Source organism: Syngnathus scovelli, chromosome 17 (genome assembly GCF_024217435.2).
Source record: "Syngnathus scovelli strain Florida chromosome 17, RoL_Ssco_1.2, whole genome shotgun sequence".
NCBI classification, from domain to species: Eukaryota; Metazoa; Chordata; class Actinopteri; order Syngnathiformes; family Syngnathidae; genus Syngnathus; species Syngnathus scovelli.
This window is the reverse complement of record NC_090863.1, coordinates 4576512-4597240: the sequence shown is the minus strand read 5'-3', so window position 1 is coordinate 4597240 and position 20729 is coordinate 4576512. Positions and strand designations below refer to the sequence as shown.

At 44.5% G+C, this 20729-nt stretch overlaps 5 protein-coding genes across 20 annotated transcripts; 3 read left to right on the top strand and 2 right to left on the bottom strand.

The window, feature by feature from the left end:
* Positions 1-3: 3 nt before the first annotated feature.
* On the top strand, positions 4-5389 carry gpbp1l1 (GC-rich promoter binding protein 1-like 1). 5 transcript variants are annotated; one of them, XM_049748215.1, is made up of 12 exons: positions 4-152; positions 1225-2279; positions 2355-2469; positions 2566-2701; positions 2979-3307; positions 3554-3629; positions 3712-3908; positions 3983-4111; positions 4184-4339; positions 4425-4549; positions 4620-4722; positions 4799-5389. In XM_049748215.1, exons 3-12 carry the CDS (start codon positions 2410-2412, stop codon positions 4973-4975), a joined length of 1488 nt encoding a protein of 495 aa, XP_049604172.1. In that variant the 5' UTR covers positions 4-152; positions 1225-2279; positions 2355-2409; the 3' UTR covers positions 4976-5389. The 5 variants fall into 5 exon arrangements, with proteins under 5 accessions (XP_049604172.1, XP_068504774.1, XP_049604173.1 ...); XM_068648673.1 differs by having other exon boundaries at positions 14-152; positions 1242-2279; XM_049748216.2 differs by having other exon boundaries at positions 91-239.
* A 315-nt stretch (positions 5390-5704) lies between these two features.
* LOC125985399 (histone-binding protein N1/N2) lies at positions 5705-8605 on the bottom strand. Its single transcript, XM_049748219.2, has 13 exons — positions 8464-8605; positions 8282-8387; positions 8107-8187; positions 7917-8020; positions 7460-7783; positions 7346-7392; positions 7188-7282; positions 7015-7088; positions 6737-6925; positions 6484-6650; positions 6271-6417; positions 6104-6207; positions 5705-6036 (listed from the first exon to the last, which is right to left on the bottom strand). Exons 2-13 carry the CDS (start codon positions 8380-8382, stop codon positions 6030-6032), a joined length of 1440 nt encoding a protein of 479 aa, XP_049604176.1. The 5' UTR covers positions 8383-8387; positions 8464-8605; the 3' UTR covers positions 5705-6029.
* A 1982-nt stretch (positions 8606-10587) lies between these two features.
* On the top strand, positions 10588-13527 carry prdx1 (peroxiredoxin 1). The gene is made up of 6 exons (XM_049748209.1): positions 10588-10744; positions 11645-11756; positions 11904-12057; positions 12140-12262; positions 12786-12916; positions 13170-13527. Exons 2-6 carry the CDS (start codon positions 11651-11653, stop codon positions 13250-13252), a joined length of 597 nt encoding a protein of 198 aa, XP_049604166.1. The 5' UTR covers positions 10588-10744; positions 11645-11650; the 3' UTR covers positions 13253-13527.
* A 42-nt stretch (positions 13528-13569) lies between these two features.
* zte38 (zebrafish testis-expressed 38) lies at positions 13570-16311 on the top strand. 9 transcript variants are annotated; one of them, XM_049748207.2, is made up of 12 exons: positions 13572-13854; positions 14054-14198; positions 14299-14362; positions 14736-14772; positions 14848-14868; positions 14953-14979; positions 15064-15131; positions 15216-15364; positions 15445-15668; positions 15792-15840; positions 15903-15942; positions 16015-16278. In XM_049748207.2, the coding sequence occupies exons 1-12, from the start codon at positions 13807-13809 to the stop codon at positions 16046-16048; spliced, it is 906 nt and encodes a 301-aa protein (XP_049604164.1). In that variant the 5' UTR covers positions 13572-13806; the 3' UTR covers positions 16049-16278. The 9 variants fall into 9 exon arrangements, with proteins under 9 accessions (XP_049604162.1, XP_049604161.1, XP_049604164.1 ...); XM_049748206.2 differs by having other exon boundaries at positions 13573-13854; positions 15445-15682; positions 15911-15942; XM_049748203.2 differs by having other exon boundaries at positions 13574-13854; positions 15911-15942; positions 16015-16311.
* On the bottom strand, positions 16058-20604 carry LOC125985388 (4-trimethylaminobutyraldehyde dehydrogenase B). Of its 4 annotated transcripts, none has more exons than XM_049748196.1 (12): positions 20484-20604; positions 20093-20329; positions 18999-19144; positions 18525-18654; positions 18325-18459; positions 18031-18227; positions 17761-17901; positions 17493-17681; positions 17326-17413; positions 17110-17251; positions 16803-16915; positions 16058-16722 (listed from the first exon to the last, which is right to left on the bottom strand). In XM_049748196.1, exons 2-12 carry the CDS (start codon positions 20259-20261, stop codon positions 16628-16630), a joined length of 1545 nt encoding a protein of 514 aa, XP_049604153.1. In that variant the 5' UTR covers positions 20262-20329; positions 20484-20604; the 3' UTR covers positions 16058-16627. The 4 variants fall into 4 exon arrangements, with proteins under 4 accessions (XP_049604153.1, XP_049604152.1, XP_049604154.1 ...); XM_049748195.2 differs by having other exon boundaries at positions 20442-20602; XM_049748197.2 differs by having other exon boundaries at positions 20093-20287; positions 20442-20602.
* Between the last annotated feature and the right edge of the window lie 125 nt (positions 20605-20729).

The window sequence follows — 20729 nt, the reverse complement described above, 5'->3', positions numbered from 1 at the left end:
AGCGCCAGTGGTAAGCGCACAGAAGAAAACCCAAACAAACACCAATAGCTGCTCAAACACGGCATTATTTTCACTCCGGAGTGTCATTTGGTAGTCATCAGACCACCTAGCGTCCCCTGGAATCAATGAAAGGCTATTTGGCTTTGGAGAAGGTACGCGGAATTGTCAAGGAAACATTTCAAGTTAGCTCGCTCGCTAGCTTAGCAAGCTGCTGATGAATGTGTGCTGCCGCTGCTAAGGTAGCCATTTTGAAACTGTGTTGTTCCAACGATGCAAGGTCTATTTACCTTTTCTATACGTTTGTGACACTTGCTAAAATGGTCTCTTGACACGCTTTAGGTTATATGTAACGTCTTAACGTGTTAGCCGTGCGGCTAGTTAAGTTCTGGAGCCAGACGAGCTCATTGCATTCCACCTCGGTTTTCGGGTTCAGTTAACAGGCTAAGTAACAGCAGCTATGAGCTAACACTTGCTAGGCGAATGTTCGCGTAGGTAAGTACACAGATGAGTTAGCAACCGAGTGATTGTGGGTTGTACTAGCACCGTGCGCTAGTGGTTGGCTTTGATAAGTTAAAACATTTAAATCGCCTTTTGGTAGAACTGCACCTTTGAACATTTAGCAACTTGCGAGCGCGGTGAAACGTGTGCGCTGCGTGTTGAATTGGTCCCGTGTCGAGTAAGAGGGCACGTTTGTTTTTGTTTTTTCCTCCCCCTCTCACTGATAATGGTAACGTTTAAATTAACATTTATATTCTTGACCCAGCAGTGGTTCGTCGCTGTTTGTTTGTAGTAGCTTGTGTGCGTCTCCAACTCATTGATGTTAAGCTATTATGTAACAGTTCAGTGTGAGTGCAACGCTGTTTGCACCGACCTTGTTTTATTGTAATGTTAAATGGAGTAATAATGAACCTATGAACGAAACAGAAAGATGCTTCAACAATTCCAGTTTGATATTTGATACTAATACTGCCGTGTTGTGGTAGAAGTGAGAAAGGGCCGCGGGTATTTTTGCATTGGTATTAATATTTCATTCAAAGTCGCCACACATTTCAGCTCTCCTTGTGCGATGGTTGCAAGAGCAGCGAGCGAGTCTTTGATTTGGACTCCTAAGCGTGCGAGAGAGTCGTTTTGCAGCCATTTATGGACAAGGGTGTTAATTCAACTTGACTTTGCATGTATGGTGAATTTGTGAATTGTTTCCTGACTGTAGTCTTTGATTTGCAGGTGCAGTTCCTTTGCAGGATCAAGTGGAATACCAGGAAGTAATCAGGAATACAAACTCCTCAAACAAGAAAATCGTTTTGTGCACTTGTTTTTTTTTTTTTTTTTACTCCAAGATTTTGACAAGGCTGGGAGCTTTTTGCCAATTTTTGGAGTTTGCATATCTATGAAGTGCGAGTTTCCCCAACTTGTATGTGCCCCAAACTTTCAGTTAAATGGGCATTTTGCAAATGTGAAAGCAAATCATGCGACAATAATGCCGTCTTTATAATGCACGGCCCATCAGGCTCTCCCTTTCATTAACCAGAAAGGCAAATGACGGCAATGTAGCTAACACAGCTTTAGTTTTCTTCATTGTCATGTGACTTTGAATTAGCGAGTATCGTTTCCTCCAAACTCCGGCAGTCTTGAATGAGGTGAGCAGTGGGTTTCCTGCAAAAGACTGCCCCTCGACTGCTTTCCTTTGCTGCGTGCGTTTGAGTATATTCTAAAATGATTGGGTAAACGTTGAATTGATGCCAATTGCTACTGGCCCAGCGTGCGGCAGGAAAACGCGACTTTCGTTCTCCCCGGCTTGGCGTCGCGGTGGAACCGCTACACAAAGCGCTGTCCTGGTACACGGGCAAACGCCTTCTACACTTTGACGACCGAGTTCTTCTGCATCCGTGGGACAAATGACCCCTCTTCAATCCAATCTTTTGCAATTCGACCGCTCATCTTTCACACGTCCCAACTAAATCATTGAACTTGAACAGTCGGGACAGGATTTGCTCCGGCTCGGAAATCTTGTTCCTCGGAGACGAGCGCGTTTGGAAATCCGTCTCCTTCCTTGTTTGGCCAGTATTCTGGATCAAAAATTGCAGCTCCTTCCTCCAACCCAGCCTGGACGAAGCGCGCTGCTGCCTCTTGGGAAAGGGGCTGCACTGTCCTGGCAGAGGTTTACAGGGGTCGTGTGTGCGCCACTCCTCGTCTGACTTGTCAGTGCCGGCGGGCCTGAAGAGAACAGGCCAGACGGACCAAGGGAGGAGGCCGAGGACTTCAGAGCCATCGACTCTGGGGTAACCGACATGATAAAACTCTCGATTGTGTCTGTTGCGATGGCGTTGTTAACGGCCCTCCCTGCCTTTTTTCAGATCCTGGCCATGAGGTTTGATGCCTCAATCCACTGACCAGAAACACTGGACCTAAATGGCGCAGCATGACTTTGTCCCTGCCTGGCTTAACTTCTCCACACCCCAGCCTGCCAAGGTTTGCGTGCACACGCGTGTGCGAGTGAGCCACCTAGACTGAGCGCGAATTGCCTTTGCCCTCATTGACCACTGTCTTTCCCGCTGCCTCCCCCAGTCCCCTGCTGCCACCCTCGATAAACAAAGCGAGCCCCATCACCATCACCACAGGGAAGGCAGAAATGCTGTGAGCCGCCGCCGCCACAACTCTTCAGACGGCTTCTTCAACAATGGCTCCTTGCGCGCTCCAACAGGTACCAGTAGTGAAGAAAGCCACGTTGGGACTCAGTGGGCAGATCAGTTACTGTGCTAATGCATGGGAATAGTCTCGGATGGGCATTGCTGTGTGGAGATGAGTCCTATGTTATCATTTGGGTCATTGTGGCGCTGCGGCATGTTGGTGTAATGTTGTCATGGAGACAAGTCCGCCTGCAGATCTTTTTGATCACGCCAAATGTCAATAATAATTTTGAATGGAAAAACCTAAAGTTGCTAAGCAGTATGACTGCCCTCTTTTTTTTTCGTGTGTAGGTGATGGGTGGCAGCAGCCCTCGCTACTTCTGAGACATGACTCTGTGGATTCAGGGGTGGCCAAAGGAGGGCACAGTGGCTTAGCAGGGGGCTCGTGTTGGAAGGACACACCCAGCTGGCATGGAGCCCCGCGGGGTGCCCAGGACGCCCGCCACCACCATCACCACCCCAAACGGGGAGGGGGCGACAGGGACAACAGGCAGGGAGGGCACCGGCAGCGCAATGGTAACTTCCACCCCCGTAAGGGCACCTCTTACCAGGACAAGTTTCCCAATGAAGAACGCAAAGACAATAAGGACGACAAGCTGAAGTTTGTGGAAGAGGACTTTGTGAGTAGCTTCATTGGAATTGTTTTTATAAAATATTTCTCAAGTTTCCTTAAAATTTGATTTGAGAATGGTTAGTAGGGACGAACGGGCGAGTACGGATACCATTTAGATGTTTACGGATGTTTCTGTCGCAAGCCCGAGCTGGCATGATCAATATGCTGAGAATTCTCACACGGGGAAGTCACCCCTCTTCGATTAGAATGGCCGAATTGTCTCCACAACAGTCAATTGTTGTGCTTTTTGTAGCCTTCCCTCAACCCTGAAACAACTGGAAAGCCGGCCACTCCGATGAGGCCGGTGGCTCCCCACGCCGGAGTGTGGGGTAAGAGCTCGCAAGACACCTTTCTGCTCATGTGCGTGCACCTTGTTGTCTCACAGTTGCCCCGGTTTTCTTTCGCCTGCAGAAAATCCTCCCAGTGGCAAGCAGATGGTATCCAAAATGTTGGTGATCAAGAAGGTTTCCAAGGAGGAACCCAGCGCCGCCTTTGCCGCTGGCTTCGCCAGTGCCGGCGCCTTGCCAGCCAACGGCGCAAAAGCTCCCATCACAGGCTCCAGCGTCTACAAGAATCTGGTCCCTAAGCCTGCGGTAGCCCCCGCCAAAGTACCAACGACTGCCGGCCGTCACAATCCCTCTGGAAAGTTTCCCAGTTAACGCGTTTGGTGTATTTTTTCAAGAGCACCCAGTGGAAAGCCGGCGCTAGAGAGATCGCCAAGTCTGGCCGAGATTCCGTCTTTCCCAACCCCGTCTCTGCTGTCAAACCCACCACCCCGGTCAGTGCACCACAGCACAACACACCTAAAGAGGTGAGCCTTTTGAAAGAATCAGAAAGAATGGCAATGAGGATTCTTTTTCAAACAAGAAGGTCATCTCCGCAGCATCCTTCCAGCACCACTCCTCCCATAGACATTGCTCCGTCGAGGCTGAAGCTGATGCGCCGCGGCCCCGACCGCAAGAGCGAGTTCCTGCGAGCTCTGAAGGACGAGGGCACCGGCGAGCTGACGACAAGCAGCAGCCCAGGGACTTCAGGAGAGGTCGGTTCCGCCTCTAATGCACCCCCCCCCCCCCCCCCCCCCCCCCCCCCCCCCCTGCGTCTTACCATTGCGCGACTGTTTTCAGGGTGAAAGCAGCACCCCAGAGCCCAAAGCCTACAGCGAGGACGTCTGCCACGAGAACGGGCTGTCCTACTCCCTCAGCGACTCTGACACGGAACACCTGTCTAGCTCACTGGAGGCTGAGCACAGGTATGACAAAAAGACACAGCCCGCTTAGTCCGTTTTACTTCAGCTGCATTCAAGTCACATGTTCGTGCAGATTGCTGAAGGCCATGGGATGGCAGGAGTACCCCGAAAATGACGACAACTTCCTGCCTCTGACCGAAGACGAGCTGAGGGAGTTCCAGACAAAAACCGAGCAGGTGAGCCCCGCTCGGCGCTCGATTGCCACCACGCGAAAAGACAACGCGAGCTCACGTGTGGATCTGGCCCGAGCAGCTGAAGCGGAACGGCCTGCAGAAGAACGGCGTTCTCCCCAGGCCGCGCGGCGTCACCCTCCACTTCACCCCCTGGAGGAGTGTGGCGGAGGCGCACGTGGAGGAGGGCTCCGAGTCCGAAACCAGTAGCAGCAGCCAGACCTCGGACGACGACGACAATGACCGCATCAAATCCTAACGGGGCTTTACGGAACAAAACAAAATAGAGAAACGACGCAACAGCCAACACATCTCAGCAAGCCACCCGCCCTCCTTTCTCTCTTTTTTTTTTTTTTTTTTTAGAGCACCATTTTGAATTTTTGATTATTTTTGTTGTTGTTGCACAAGGGAAAACCAATCAAATCCCAGTGAAGGGGGAGGTTTCTGCGTTGCCAGACGTTGTTTTCCCTGCGTTTCCTCCTTCACTGCAGTTCTGCTCTGACCCTGAACCCGCCTCCTTTTTCTTCCTCGCTTTGTGGAACTGAAGTGTTCATCAAGAAAAAGGGCAATGAATGCACACTTGATTCTGCTTTAAACAGACTAACTCATTTCATTGATGATGCTGATGACACATTATTAATGATATTAATAAAATTGGTTCCTGACAAGCTGATCTTTCAAGCAGCTGATTGCGATGCCTCGATTCAGATGGATTTAGTCCAAGTTCCTCATCCTCAATGACTGAAAAATGAACCCACTCTTTTGTTCATTCATACTGGTGCAGAGTGAAGTTCAATGTAGTTCAACCGTTAATAGAAAGCACCACCCCACAAAGAAATATCACAGTACTACTGTAGATTAAAGTGTAGCAAAATCTTTTGGAGTGAAAGTCTTCTAATGGTGTTAAATATGTTCCTGTTTATGTTAAGTGTTAAAAGCAGAGGAAGTAGCCACCCTCTCACCTAAGGTCAGTTCTCAGTTAAAAATGTCATGCTTCAAGTATTTTATTAAACAAAACAAGTCACAATATCAGAACAGTGCAGTGCAAGAACAGGGTGGAAACAATGCCAACATGACTGCTTACACATTTTAACAAACCAGTGCAAAAAGTTTAGGCAAGATGGCTGGCACATCAGAAACAACAACAAATCCATGTTGGCATTGTTCCACCACACACAACTTCACAGATGTACAAAATGCATATATTCAAATGGTACAAAACCCAGGGCAAGTACAAAACGATCGACACCATCTTGGGAACGAAGATGTGTCCTTGTTGAGGTAACGTAAGAACAAAGAGAAGACCCCCTTTTTCACAGACTGCAAGAGAAGGAAAGAAAAAGTTAATAGCCAAGCAAGCAATAAATTGGGAGTGTCAAGGACTCACCTCGTGTCACCTTTGGCTTTTTGCGCAACAAGCGCGTCCTGTGCAACATCCTGCTTGGCCTTCTTAACCACACCCTCTCTTGAAGGACTCTCCTCTGGCTTCCTCTGAAAGACACACATTTTTTGTTGGAGCACAGCCTTTTTGTTAAGCCTCAAACGCCGTCCCACCTTCTTTCGGACCAAGTGGCTGATGTCAGAAACCTGAGTGTTGGGAGCGGTGCTTGAGGAGTAAAGTGGCGGCTGGCTATGACTGCTGGCAGCGTCACCACTCTGAGCAACGACAACTGGAGATGCGGATGAAGTGGAGGCGCCGTCCTGATGAGCACATTTCAACACGTAAGCTTACCTGCCGTTAAATCTACTTAGTCGTGAGGGACCCACCGGCGCAGGCTCGGTGGCCTCAGTGTAGTGACATTTCAGGCTATCGGTGGCGTCCTTCACATTCTCTTGGATCTTGGGCAGCAGAGCCTTTAGTTCCTCCATCTCCTGCCTCTCCTCAGGAAGCTCCTCAGGGCCGGCAGCTTTTGCGATCAGCTCTGTCAGGTTTGCTGCCGAACAAAACACGCCTGAACAAAAAGCAAGCAAGCAAGCAAGCCAGCCGTCCTTGGTGGCCATTTGAAAATCAAAATCTCACCCAGCCTGCTTTTGATGACAGAGATGGAGCGGTTGAGGTGGTCCACGGACTCTCCGTACTGTTCGTTCAAGCTGAAGGTCAGACCCAGCTGGTAGTGCGTCTCGGCGACCACTCGGCTGTCGCCGTCCAAGTGTTTCAGCTGAAGTGAAAGACACTCCTGGAGGTCTTCCAAGGCTTGGACGTAGTTCCCTGCAGGGGGGGGCGGGGGCGTTCGGTTCTCAGGAAGCTAAGCAGCCCGAGCCAAGCGATCGGTCCAGCCTTGGGCTTCTTGAACCTACCAGACTCAGCAGAAACCTCACTTAGTCTTAAATGGGCCTGAGCTGCCATAAGCTGGTCCTCCTTGGACTCTTTTCTATGTTCAGGACAACAACAAAAAAGGCAGGTTAGGGCAGGCAATTTTATTTTAAGTTCAACATTTTAGCAAATTTAGCATGTTCTGTTCTACACTGACCTCTTAAAGATGATCTTGGCTAATTCCAGCATCTCCCAGGCAAGCTGAAGGTTTCCCACCACCTCGTCGTCTTCCTCCTCTGATTCATTGCCCTCCTGCCAAACAATCACGTTCAACCTTGCACACATGCTCATCTCAAAAGTTTTTTTTCTTCTTACCTTTTCTCCAGAGTTGTTGTCTTTGCCTTGTTCCTCCTCAGCTTCATCTGAAAACAAAAAGAGTTGTCATATTTCAGGATGCAGAATTGCAAGTGGTCCAGGAGGTAGACTTACCTTCAGAGTCTTCTTCCATCTTCTCAGCCACTTCTTCGACCTTCTTGTCAGCCATTTTGTCCTTTTCACCATTTTCCATTTTGTTAGACGCTTCAACGTTCTTGTCAGCTATTTTGTCGTCTGTCTTTTCTAACTTCTCATCACTCAGGTCTTCCTTCTTGACTGCTTTTCCCTCTTCCATTTTGTCTGATAGAGGTTCCTCGGCTGCACTGTCCTCAGTTTTGTCCTCAACCTTCTTGTCGGCTGCAGTTTCCTCCTGTGCATTGTTGGATTTCTCCGCCATGGCGTCGTGAACTTGAACCCTCAACTCATCTCTGGTCTTTTCTGTTATGAAAAGAAGACAGAAATGTTGAAGAATCATGTTAGTAGTAACCTAAAATGCAGTGGAACTTACTGGTGAATTTAATTTGACCTTCCAAATTACCCCCAAAAATTATTTGATGCATGATTCACTCACCATCAACTTTTTCTGTGCCCTCCACATTGGAATCTTGAGCATTCTCATCTTCGTCGACCTCCGGGATTCTTTCCAAAGCATTACCGAGTATAAAGTTCTCCATTCTGCATCAGAACACTCAACATTCACCTTGTTTGATAATTCAATTGAAGGAAAAAAAAAAAGTAAATCCTAAAAGTAGAGTTCATACCGTGCTAATTCCAACAAGGCTCTACCGCACCAAAAGAACGCTTCTGCGCACTGATCTGCGGTGTCTCCATATGCTTCGGCTCTGAAAACAAAACATGATCATTGCACAATTGCACTTGCCTTTATTTGGGTCACCAACTGGAGCCTAATTGAGAACGTTTGCAAATAACGCTTACAGTATTCCGCAGGCATCCTGCAAAGTGCCCACCGCCTCCGCCGCTTTGCCCATAACCAACTGCTTCTTCCCCGCTCCGATGAGTCTTTGTGCCTCTTCCATGTTCCCTGTATAGTACGGACACAAAAAAAACTTTTTTGTTTTTTTTTAACTGCGAACGCTATCGAGAGCTTCGTAACAAACCTGTTCTTGCAAAGGTACACGCGCTGAAAGGAGGAGTAAGATGCTCGCAAGCGTGACGTGCAGCTTGTCCGTTCGGTTGGATTTCGCGCCAACTATTCGACTTCTTAAAGGCACAGGCCCCTTTTATTACTTCATGACATCATGACAACATCACTGCTAAATCGTCAGGGCCAATGAGGTCTTACTATAGAATATTTACAGCCGTGAAATGGATATCTTAATTCATTCCTCACAGTCTATTGCATAGGTATCAAACTCAAGGCCCGGGGGCCAGATATGGCCCGCCACATCATTTTATTTGGCCCGCGAAGACAAATTGTGCATCAAATTTGTGTGTCATTACTAGAATTGCAAATTGTCTTCACTTTTAATATCTTTTTTTTAAATATTTCACCAGTTTTTACTCGTCTGATTTGAAAACGAGTTATTTGTCGGTTTGTTTTGTACTGTATATAATATGAGGTACTCATACATTGATTTGGATTGACAGTCATAATGGCCCTCCAAAAGAAGCTATGACTACAATGCGGCTCGCGAAAAAAATAAGTTTGACACCCCTGGTCTATTGCAACACCCACAGAAATAAAAAATAAAAAATGCTAGGGTTCTCCTTATTTTAAACTTGGGACATGTGTGCACGTAATGTGTGTGTAAGCATGCATGAGTGCTTGTGTCACATCCTGCTGTGGTGGAAAACATGTTTTTAACCCTCCCGCCGCTTCCATGCCTTGTTATACATGTCTGGACCCGGCATCCCATCGGTGTCACGCTGAGATAAACCTACTCAATTCCTCCTGCAACCTCCCTCAGTTGTCTCACATCAAACATTACCCATATAGACAACAGTGGTGGTAGGGTTAAAGATGGCTCTGGATGTTTTGGACACACACACAAAGATCTTAATGTGTTTTTCCAGGGCATCAGGACCAAAATGAAGGACGTGAATGCCCTTCAAACATCCGGGTGCAGCAATTTACACGGCTGTTGTGAAATAGCAGATGACAACATCATTTGATCAATGCGACGCCTCTCACAAGAGATTATTTTGTGTGTGTGTGTGTGTGTGTATACCCTCTTATCTGGCACTTGATACGGTGTCCATGGCAACAGCATGCAAGGACACCGCTCAGTGACAACAGAAAGATGGGATGTGGTGGAGGGCCACAGTAATTTGGTTAAACATCATCATTTGAGTTTGAGACTTGGCATATGTTCAGTTTTACAGCCAAATCAAATTTTTGCAGAAATTTTAATATTTTTGTCCGGGATTTGGAGGCTGTGCTGTGGACTCAATATGGAGTACTCTCTCTCACCAGTTGCTGTTGGCAAAAATCACATAATAAATTCTGCAAAATTATTGGAAGATCATGTATAGAAAATATATGGATAGCTAGAGGGACTTTTTTAGTAAATGATTCACATAGTTAATAGTTTATTCAATTAGATAATGTGCAAAACCTGTTTTCTTAGTTAATACAAGGTACAGTCAGTGGAAAGTATTCCTGTCGTACAAAAGAAATGCCACAAGCAGGAAATGTTGGACAGCTTTAAGTACAGAGTGATGCAAGAAAGCACTAACGTGACAAATGTAATTGGCTAAGCTGGCAAACCGGCAGCCAATTCAGTGTATATATATATATTTTAAATATCTACATTCTTTACACTGTTATGTAAACATGGTTTACTGATGTACAGTATTAATCCTAACAATGTCATGCACATTTTTCTAGTGGCTCATGTGGAATACATGGGAGAAATGTTTGCTTGGCAAGTTCACTTCAAGACCTTTTTAAATGGTCTATTTCCTTGAAGGGTTCTTCAATCAAAATCATTGTACTTGGATTTAATCAGCTGATTTTTTTATTTTTTTTTATCTTGGGGAGGGGCCGAGCATGGTGGGGTCACAAGGTTTAATACTGTTTGAAACAGGGTTAATGTTTTTTTCACCTAATAGTTTTTGAAACAGGGTTAATATTTTTTTCACCTAATAGTTTCATTCTCAAAGCCGGAAAAAAGATAAAATAATTTTACAAAGTAGCTCCCAACTATCTAATATTTGAGCATCGGGAATAGCAGGAGGAACATTAACAAATGCCTGGAAATGTGCAAAGTCATGCTGCGTGTGCCCACTAGAGTCTATAAGGAAGTGCAGAAAGTGAGATCCCGTTTGTGAGCTGAATTCACGCGAGAAGTCGTTTGCTATATACAGCGCTCCATCTCACTCCCAGCAGTTCTTCTTTGTAAACGTCCAAGCAAGTCACAATTATTCAGCTGCAACAAGGTATGTACTGCAAAATAAGATGAACAAACTTTGCGTTTTATTGTTTGAATTGATTCGAACAGTACGTTTAACTGTTTTAGTACTTTATTACCACAGTAGTTCGGATTCGAAGATGACCATTGACTTCAGTCTCGACACAGTAACGTTTTGTGTGAAGTATAAAGTTTAACAAGCGAGTGTCAGGAAGAACGTGTTTAACTTGAGAAACACGTTATTTTCATTTTTTATAGTTGTGTACCTCTTATTTTAGACAAAGTAATGCCTTCCTGCTCCGACGACAGTGTAAGTTTCATTGATATTGTTCGTGCTTGATATACCCGATGAAACTAGTCAGGATGAGGGAAATAAATGTATCGATGTTGAAAAGTCCGTCCGGTTAAACAACACTCTTTTAAAATACAAAATTAATCAAGCACAAGACAAAAACATCCATGTCATCCTAGTTATCTGTTACGTTCTATTATATAGATTTGAAGCAGGAAAAAAAAGTTCATTAACGGAACACGGAGAAGGCGTGGTACTGTTTCATTTTCTATTGTTGAGTTCTTTGTTTTGCTTTCACCTTCACAATGACTGTTCACAAGAAACATTCAAATAAACATTTTACTGCAAGGCTTTTTCCTGACCATATAATTATTTAGAGTATTAAATGCGCATGTTATTTTTCAATGTAGAAAGTATCACAAACTATTTGCCATATTTCAGGTAATGTTGTAAATAAAAATAAAATAAAAATGGGCAATAATGTAACGATTGATTTTTATTTGTATAAAATCCTCTCAAAATCTGACAGGTACAATTTATCGTCCATACGCAATCTCTTAATGCGCATACTCCCGCACCATCCCGTTCGCCCAAGATGAAGCGTGCTATTGATGATGAATTTGTTCTGTTGTTCAGCAAAAGATGGCTGCTGGCAAAGCTCAAATTGGAAAGATGGCTCCCGATTTCACAGCCAAAGCGGTGATGCCAGATGGTCAGTTCAAGGACCTCAAACTGTCCGACTACAAAGGTAATGCTTCATTCAACGTTCGCTCACGGGCTGCGTCGCTTTGAAGCCGCTTTGCTCTGCACTTTGCTCTTCAAAATACTTGATGAATATTAATGCGGTTATTGTTTCTGAATGCCGCCTGAATCGCTTGTCGTCATGTTGATGCAGGAAAGTATGTCGTCTTCTTCTTTTATCCGCTGGATTTCACCTTTGTGTGCCCGACGGAGATCATCGCATTCAGCGACGCGGCCGACGAATTCAAGAAGATTAACTGCGAGGTCATCGCTGCCTCTGTTGATTCTCACTTCTCCCACTTTGCATGGTATTTTATCACCCGCAGGCTTTGTGTGTGTGTTTGTGTGTGTGTTTGTCACATTTACATTTTCTGCTCGCGCTTTCGTAAGGACCAACACTCCACGTAAGGAGGGCGGTTTGGGCTCCATGAAGATCCCAATGGTGTCTGACACACGTCACACCATTTCCACTGATTATGGTGTTCTAAAGGAGGATGAAGGCATCGCTTACAGGTAAGTGGACAATGTATGTGGAGCTTTGTAAGAAGCAAGCGTACATTAATAAATAAATACTATACATAGTATATGTGACTGAAACTAACACCATCAATTGTAACTATAAGAGTAATAAGCCATATACATTGATGACTCCTAAAAGTTTGTAGGCAAACAAGACCATGAAAACGGGTTTTACAACACCATTTAAGCGATTCACATACTGTTGCCTACTCATTGCAAATCTGAATTAACATTTACCTGAGCGGCAGACACAACAGATAAATTGGAGACGAAGGAAATTATAATTAAAGGCAATAGCACCATCTGCTGGACTTAGTGGGGATCTTCCCAAAAATAAAATATAACCAATACCACCACCTGCTGGACATAGTGGGGATCTTCCCCAAATTAAAACGGTCCTCTTTTTTGGGTCAGACCACTTTGGCTCAATTGCCTCTACAACCCGTCTTATTATTATTAATATAAATATTTACATTGAATTTATAGGAAAGTAATAAAAGGTAATGTCGTACCTCAGGGGTCTGTTCATCATCGATGACAAGGGGATCTTGAGACAGATCACCATCAACGACCTTCCCGTCGGACGTTCTGTTGACGAGACTTTGCGTCTGGTCCAGGCTTTTCAATTCACTGACAAATACGGAGAAGGTACGTAAATATTTACAGCAGCTGCAGTTTTGATCGATCACCGTAAAATTTGACTTATTTTTCTAAATCAGAGATACAAGTAAACATTTCTCTATTATACTTATTTTTTGCACATCAGAATATATGTTATACCATAATGCCAAATTACTTTGGCACCCACAGATACATCATAAAATATTTTTTGTTAGAGTTTGAACCGTATCTGAAGGCACCATTGTATCTGTATATGGACTGTATGGATCTTTCTTTTTAGTGTGCCCAGCCGGCTGGAAACCGGGAAGTGATACCATCAAACCTGACGTCCAGAAGAGCAAAGACTTCTTCTCCAAGCAGTAATAAGACCAATGCCAGAATCTGCTGCTTGCTCCAATAGATTTCATTTAGATAATATTTTTTAAAAAAAAAAATAGATTTTTATGTTTTGTTTATGGAAGTGTTGCTCGGTGACAGTTTTATTCAGCATTTGTCTAGTATGTACCGAAGACCAAAATGTATTGTTGTGAGGGTTTCATATAGATAAACGTCTTTGTATGTTATGCCTAATCGTGAAACCAATTTACTGTGCCTTACATTATGTGGAAATAAAATAATCCAGTGGATGCTTCACATAACTGGTTGTCTTCAATGACCTCATTAACCGACGGCCAAGGCAGGTAATTGAACGCAGCAGCAGAAGTCCGTCATTTTAGCTTGCGCAAAGTTATGTTAAACGTGGCTCACATTGACCACTGACGGTATTTTTGAGCAAAAGCTGATAGTATATCGTGAATTTGTGATATATACAGTTCCAAATATTGGTCTCGTTTAACAACGACAAGAAAAAAAACAACTTTAGCCTACGGTTAATTAGCATTAGCAAAACTCGGCCGAAATTTTACAGAAGAACGAAGATGACGGCAGCTATAATGGCTATCGAGAAGGAAAAGGATCTTATTGAGGTTAGTAAAAATGAGTAAATGTTTGGTTTTATTCACATTTTAATAGCCATGCCGTGATCTATTGAAGCTAACTACACCATTAAATACGGAGAATTTGGACTAACTCCGCCATCTTGTGGCTTATACCCCGCCATCTTGTGACTTGTATTATATGACTCGTTCCTTCCTCGTAATCAAACATCTTTTGCAAACTTTTAAGTGGACTGGATTATTTCCGAACGACGTCAATAGCAAGGAGGGGTCGCTTGTCTACCTCAAGAGGATGCTGGCTGTGGCCGTGTCAACCATCACCTACCTCAGAGGCATTTTACCTGAAAATGCCTACTGTACCAGATACTTGGAAGGTGACCACCAACTTTGGGCATATCAGTGAATTCTCAGATGAAATAGAAATGTAATGGATGATTAACTTACACTCTAACAACTTGTTTCTGTGTTCAACAGATGTGTGCTTCAAGATTTTGCGAAAGGACAGCAGCATTCCTCGAGCCAGAAATGTGGTCAAATGGTACTCAAAATATTTCCACGTTTTTGATGCAGAACACACGACAGATTCAATTTCTTTCCCTTTTTATGACAATGCATCTCGTGAACCGACACAGCAAATTGTTTTTAGATTATTTCGTGGTAATGTGCGTCCCAGTCTTTATTGAGCACATGTTTTATAGAAAAAAAAAAGGCAGAGAATCAAGCAAAATCACAGAATTCATGATGACTCAGTCAATTTGCAAACAAATAATGAAATATTGGTCTGTTTAAAGCTTATACACCACAGCAACCTGGTTGTGTATCGCTGCTCCCGTCAAGTGGTCCTCTCAATAATGATTGTTTTTTTAGCCATGTTTTCACAGCTTCCGTGATACTCTAATATTTTTGTCCAGGTTGTTTGGCTGTTTTGATGCACTGGAGAAACAATATGTAAGTATATGAAATATTTAACTTTTTAAATAAAATCTATCTTTATTATTTTTTTTTCTGTTGTCCTCTCAACAGCTTGAGGTTGTGTTCATTGGGGTAAGTAAGTAATTCAGTTAAGTGGCGGTGGAAAGTACAGCATAAGAACGAAACAGCTGACCTGAGCTTTGTTGTGCCGTCTAGGTATACACCGATCCCGACAAACCAAATGTAAGTTCTTTCAGTACTGAAAATTTTATTTCGAGCTTGCCAAGGATAGCCTGGAATTGGAAAAAAATAAAATCTCTTTTTCAGTGCATCATTGAGTCCTACAGTTTCAAGTTCAAGTACAGAGAGACAGGTCCAGAAATGGATATACTGAGGTGTGGAAGGATATTTTGTTGTTTTTGCCAGCATTGTTGAAATTTGAGCGAGTTGGTCGTGACATAAGCATTGTGGAATCACAGGACCAATGGTGTCCAATTGAAGGTGACATTGGAAGACACCAAGAGAGCCACCGTGATACTTATCAGGCAGCTCTCCCTGCTCATGCAGAACCTCAACATCCTTCCTGACCACATCCACATAAGCATGAAGCTCTACTACTACGACAACGGTGAGTTGTCGCAAATGGCCGAACCAAACGCGTATCACGTGTTTCTGCCGCAAACGTCCTGTACTCTTGTTCTCCCCAAGTCACACCGGCACTCTACGAGCCGCCCGGCTTCAAGGAGGGCGGGTGCGACAGCCTGTGGTTCGAAGGCACGGCCGTGCACTTCGAAGTAGGCGACGTCCAGACGGCCTTGCACGCCTTTCACGTGCGAGTTTCCGCTGACACAAGTCGGATAGCGAATCTTGGAGACAGAAAAAAACCGATCGATACCAAGCCGACCAACGCCTCCGGGGAAGAAAACATCGAGGTAGCACATCATTGGTATGCATGCCTCAGAGAAAAATATGCAACGTGTAATGCATTAATACTGCGCTTTAAAACATATTTATAAACTGAGATGCACACGCTATGACTCCATCTTTGATCGCAGGGCCCCGGCGAGATCGTGTGCGTCGATGATGAGAAGCCCTTTGGAAATGGTAAGTTGATCTGCTGCCGTCATTCGACAAGTGACATCTATAAAGCACCGCTCACTCCAAAGTCATACAGGTTCGGCGCCGTTCAAAGATCCCGAAATCAAGGTATGCCACATTCGAAGCAGGCTCGCACAAAGCGCTGGCAGGATGCCTTCTTTGACTCTATGTCCATTTTAGAGAAAGGCAACTGCCAAACAGAAGACAAGAATGAGAAGAAGACTTCAAGTGTTACCTTTAGCAGAAGGTCCATCAGCACAGTTGTTACAAATGTCCGATTCCTCGTTTGTCTTCTTACAAGACTGAATTGCAAGCGAACATGCGAGTATTTCATTTCAAGCCGCTTCCTCGTTCTTTTTACTCGCTTGTCACCAGGCATCCCGTGTGTAGTTGGAGCGGTGCACAATTGGTGTAAAGCAAATTGTTGTGGGACCTTTTCAGTTAGCGTTCAATAAATTGTTTCTAAGCAGCAATACACATTGGCTTTTCTTGTGCTTTAAATCATCAAAGCCGATATGCAGAAAGGCACAGTGCAAACTATGGGAACCAATTAACATTTGGAAGAAAAAAAAATCTAATCTTAATGTCAAACAGCGAACTTCATTCACTTTACACTGTTTGCGAGAAGATTTGTCGCACGTTCAATAGTTCAGAAGACGTTTCCTCGCGTCAATATGTCAGGGAGTGCAAAACATTTGGATGGCTGGCTTGATCGCTTGAAGCAAAGCATGAAGGAGGCAGATGCGCCGTTTTGCTTTTCGGCTACTTCCATTTTGCTCTGGGTTGGCGTTTCCTAGAAGAGACAGTCAACATCTCCCATCTCCACAAAGACCGTCTTCAGCTGCGAGTAATGTTCGATTGTCACCTGGCCATTCTCCCGCCCTATGCCTGGTCAACAGAGGCAAAACTTAACTGCCAAAAGGCAATTTTTTTTTTAGAAACCTAAACTTGGCCGTACGTGGTAATACCTGACATTTTGAAGCCTCCAAATGGAACCTCCACAGGAGTGATGTTATAGTTGTTGATGAAGCAGGAACCGGCCTTGAGGTGTTCAACCACACGGTGGGCACGCTTCACATCCCTGAACAGTCAAAAGATACAAAAAATATATATGTACTAAAAGTATGTGTGGTTGACTTGTCTTAAGTGGTTCCCTTGTGCTGGACTGAACTTGATCTCTTTTTTAACTTTGAGCAGTTTACTCCAAGGCGATGAGATCTATCTACTCTGTCCGCCATTTTTCCCCAACGTCAATGTGCTGCACCTGATCCCAACCTGGTGAAAAGTCCCGCGGCTAATCCCATGGTGGTGTTGTTGGCTCGCCGCAGCGCCTCCTCTTCTGTGTCGAAGGACAACACGGACATGACGGGACCAAAGATTTCCTCTCTAACACAGGTCATGTCGTCTCTGCAATTGGCTAGAGGGAAAAATACACAGATGAGAATGCGGACAGAACCCAACGAGTAATAATAAGTCGTCTCTGTTGAGTACCGAGTACGCATGGCGTCATGTAGTATCCTTGTCTGAGTTTCGGGTCTGAAGGGACAAAAGGTTCACCCCCGCACAATACAGTGGCCCCCTAGAAAAATGTTCAGTTGAATCCACAGCACAACAAAGGTTAAAGTTGACAACTGGCATGAATGAATATGAGCCTGTACCTCCTTCTTCGCCTGATCCACAAAACCGAGCACTTTGTCTAGATGTGGCCGGCTGACTAAAGCTCCCATTTTGGTATTCTCTAATAACGGGTCACCAATCTCAATGGCCTGGGTTCTCTTCACAACTTGATCCACAAATTCCTCCAGAATCGGCCTTTGGACAAAAACTCGCGTGCCGTTGCTACAAACCTGTGAGACCAGGAAACGAGCACAAACTGACAGGCGGTTACTGGTTTAGTGATGTGGCTTGAAGAGAAGCACTTTGTACCTGGCCTTGAGAAAGGAAGTTTGCCATGAGGGCTCCCCGCACTGCGTTCTCGATGTCGCTGTCCTCAAATATGAGCAGGGGAGATTTGCCGCCAAGCTCTAACGTCACCGGTTTCACCCCTTTGGATGCCATTTCCATAATCTGCGGGATCCCACGGAAGAAAAATAGCCAGTTTTTTAAAATCCATTTAGTTTAGTTTGCAACTCCTCTCAATTTCCATCATTTTGTTTCTATCCTCACTAACGAGTCCTCGAGGAACTCTGTTCTCACTTTCTGTCCAGTTTGCACACTCCCGGTGAAGGACACTTTTGCCGCATCGGGGTGGTGGCAGAGTAAGCTGCCAGTCTCCTGCCCCCCCTGGACCACATTGAAGAGTCCCTCTGGAGCTCCTACTTCGGTAAATATCTCCGCCAACATCACCGCCGTCACAGGCGTGACTGGGGATGGCTTGAACACCATGCTGTTGCCTGATTGGTGGACAAAAAAAGTACGCCTGACCTTGCTGCAGTGACATCTAGTGGGCAGATAACAGTTTCTGGGGCGTGTTTTGGATGAATCCCATACCACAGGCCAGCGCTGGGGCTGATTTCCATGCAGCAATCTGAAAAGGGTAATTCCAAGCACCGATGCCAACGCATACGCCCAAAGGCTCCCTGCGTGTGTAGGCAAAAGAGCCGCCTGGCAATTGCACATGCTGGCCTGGGCAAATAAAAAAATATCAAATTTGTATTCTATGATTAGCAAACACGTTGTTGTGTGCTAACCCGCAAGAGTGCTGGACAGTCCCGCATAGTACTCTATACACAACCGGGCAGAGTCCACATCCAGACGGGCCTCCGTGATGGACTTTCCGTTGTTGATTACTTCCATTTCAGCAATCTCCTCTCGCCTTTTCTGTGCATGACAAACAAAATAAAAGGTCAAACACAGCCTAGAGAGCGGAACCAACCACAGCTGTGCTATAAAAATGTGACACAAAAAAACCCCTAACAAAGTGGCCTTAATGAGAAAGTATACTGTCAGACTGTCATGCGCAAAGCTGTGAAAGCAAACACCAGGCTTCCTTATTCTTGAGGTGGAACCCAAAGGCAGTAAAAATAACAAAAAGCAGCAGTGGCCCTAAAATTGAACCCTATGGAACACCATATACGACAATTTATATTGTTCTATTATCAATTAATCTGTAATTTGAAGATGTTCAGTCTACAGTAAAGGTAAGGAACAAAACTGAAACACACCTCAATGGTGCGTGCAGCTTCTATCATCACCCTTGCTCTTTCCATTCCAGACATTTTACTCCAAGGACCAAAGGCTGACTTGGCTGCCTCTACAGCTTGGTTGACCTCAGAGGAACCACATGGCTCCAACGTGCACAGGACGCGCCCTGGAAAATAAAGTATGTGGAGATTCTCACTCGGTCATGCATGGTAAGAGAGACTTTTCTTGTTTGTTGAAGACTCAACAAACAAAGGTCAGGTCGCGTTTGTAGACAAAGTTCAATTCAGAGGTCAGTGCGACCCATTTCCATTTTATAAACAGAAAAGAGAACCTCTGATGAACAACACACACACACACACACACACACACACACAATAACTTGAACTCTTGAGGTCATTCGTCAGTCGTCTCATACACTGGATGGATCTTGACGTGCTTTTTTTTTTTTTAAACTACATTTGCACAGCTCATTTCTGATGCCGCCACAGCATTTGATCAGATTTAAATTTGGACTTTGACTGCGCCATTGCGACACATTGACACCCGCCCCTTCTTTTTTCAGCCATTCTGTTGTATATTTGCTAGTGGTGGGATCACTGCCCTTTTCCATGACCCAATTATGACTCAGCTTTTAGTTGTCAGACTGACTCACATTTGAGTCTATTTTGGTCTACTGAGAAGTTAATGGTTGACTCAACTCAAGGTGCTAAGGTCCTGAAAACACTTCATCACCGAGCGCAACAGTTTGTCGTTTTTCTAACGTCTCTGTAATGACGAACCCAGTATTTTTCGGGTTTCTATTGTGCATGTGTTCTTGGAATATTTTCCAAAATGTTTTTCACTGTGGAACAATGAACTCCAAATTCTTTTAAAATGATCTCAAAACACTTCCCAGATTTTGGACCAACATCAACTACAACTGTCTTTTCTCCTTAGTATTGAGCTAATGAACACCAGATTGCTCAATGATCAGATAATAACCAAGAAGTAAACTTTTAATTAACATGGAATGCGTTGCTGGTCTTAATCTGCATGGGGTGATCAGGTCATATAGTGCAGGGAATGTTATTATTCATTTTAAAGGGAATATAAAAAGGCGGATGGATGTCATTACCTGTTGCTGGCTCGAAGACGTTCTCCCCATTGTTTCTTTCTTTGCTCGCCCTTCTTTTTCCACCCCAGAAGTTCAACGGGGCAGTGATTTTCGCAGAGCCCGAGGAGAGGCTTCGTACCGCAGTCAACAACGCAGTCGCCCGCGGGAGGACAGTGAGTCTCCGGAGCATATTTACCTTGTTGATTCCGTGGCTTTCTGATGCACCGATAATTGCAAAGCATACAATATTTTTACAGACTGGAGAAAGAAAAAAAGAAAAAATCTAGTCTTCATATATCACATTTCAACATGACACAAGCTGACACGATAGTAACAAGTCGTACTGCAAAATAGACTAATTTGCACTTACTGTCATTTCTTAAAATATTTCGCTGTCTTGAGAAGAACTTACCACGACGCTAACTCGAGGCTTAAAAACAGAAAAACAGTGCAACTTTGTTCATTTTAGTTTACGTTAGCTTCTTCTGCAGCTTCAACTTGGAGGCGGGACTTACCAAAAACGTCACTGTACGATTAGATATTATTTTCGTCCGGAAATTAGATTTAAAAAAAAAACACCTTAAATGGTGATTTTATGAAGCTTGAATACATTTAAAAGCAAAATGAAAACATCTAAAATATTAAGGATCAACTTTAC

Bases quoted from the DNA above. Each gene is read 5' to 3' on its own strand.
- gpbp1l1 (XM_049748215.1), top strand. From the start codon at position 2,410: ATGGCGCAGCATGACTTTGTCCCTGCCTGGCTTAACTTCTCCACACCC. The intron at 2,702-2,978 runs GTACCAGTAGTG...TTTCGTGTGTAG, and splicing joins CTCCTTGCGCGCTCCAACAG to GTGATGGGTGGCAGCAGCCC. The intron at 4,723-4,798 runs GTGAGCCCCGCT...TGGCCCGAGCAG, and splicing joins TCCAGACAAAAACCGAGCAG to CTGAAGCGGAACGGCCTGCA.
- LOC125985399 (XM_049748219.2), bottom strand. From the start codon at position 8,382: ATGGAAGAGGCACAAAGACTCATCGGAGCGGGGAAGAAGCAGTTGGTT. The intron at 8,188-8,281 runs GTAAGCGTTATT...TTTTGTTTTCAG, and splicing joins CAGGATGCCTGCGGAATACT to AGCCGAAGCATATGGAGACA. The intron at 7,393-7,459 runs GTAAGTCTACCT...TTTTGTTTTCAG, and splicing joins GATGGAAGAAGACTCTGAAG to ATGAAGCTGAGGAGGAACAA.
- prdx1 (XM_049748209.1), top strand. From the start codon at position 11,651: ATGGCTGCTGGCAAAGCTCAAATTGGAAAGATGGCTCCCGATTTCACA. The intron at 12,263-12,785 runs GTAAGTGGACAA...GTCGTACCTCAG, and splicing joins GATGAAGGCATCGCTTACAG to GGGTCTGTTCATCATCGATG. The intron at 12,917-13,169 runs GTACGTAAATAT...CTTTCTTTTTAG, and splicing joins CACTGACAAATACGGAGAAG to TGTGCCCAGCCGGCTGGAAA.
- zte38 (XM_049748199.2), top strand. From the start codon at position 13,807: ATGACGGCAGCTATAATGGCTATCGAGAAGGAAAAGGATCTTATTGAG. The intron at 14,773-14,847 runs GTAAGTATATGA...TCCTCTCAACAG, and splicing joins ATGCACTGGAGAAACAATAT to CTTGAGGTTGTGTTCATTGG. The intron at 15,365-15,444 runs GTGAGTTGTCGC...GTTCTCCCCAAG, and splicing joins GCTCTACTACTACGACAACG to TCACACCGGCACTCTACGAG.
- LOC125985388 (XM_049748196.1), bottom strand. From the start codon at position 20,261: ATGCTCCGGAGACTCACTGTCCTCCCGCGGGCGACTGCGTTGTTGACT. The intron at 18,655-18,998 runs GTGTGTTTCAGT...TGTCATGCACAG, and splicing joins AAGCTGCACGCACCATTGAG to AAAAGGCGAGAGGAGATTGC. The intron at 18,228-18,324 runs GTATGGGATTCA...TCCACCAATCAG, and splicing joins AGCCCCAGCGCTGGCCTGTG to GCAACAGCATGGTGTTCAAG.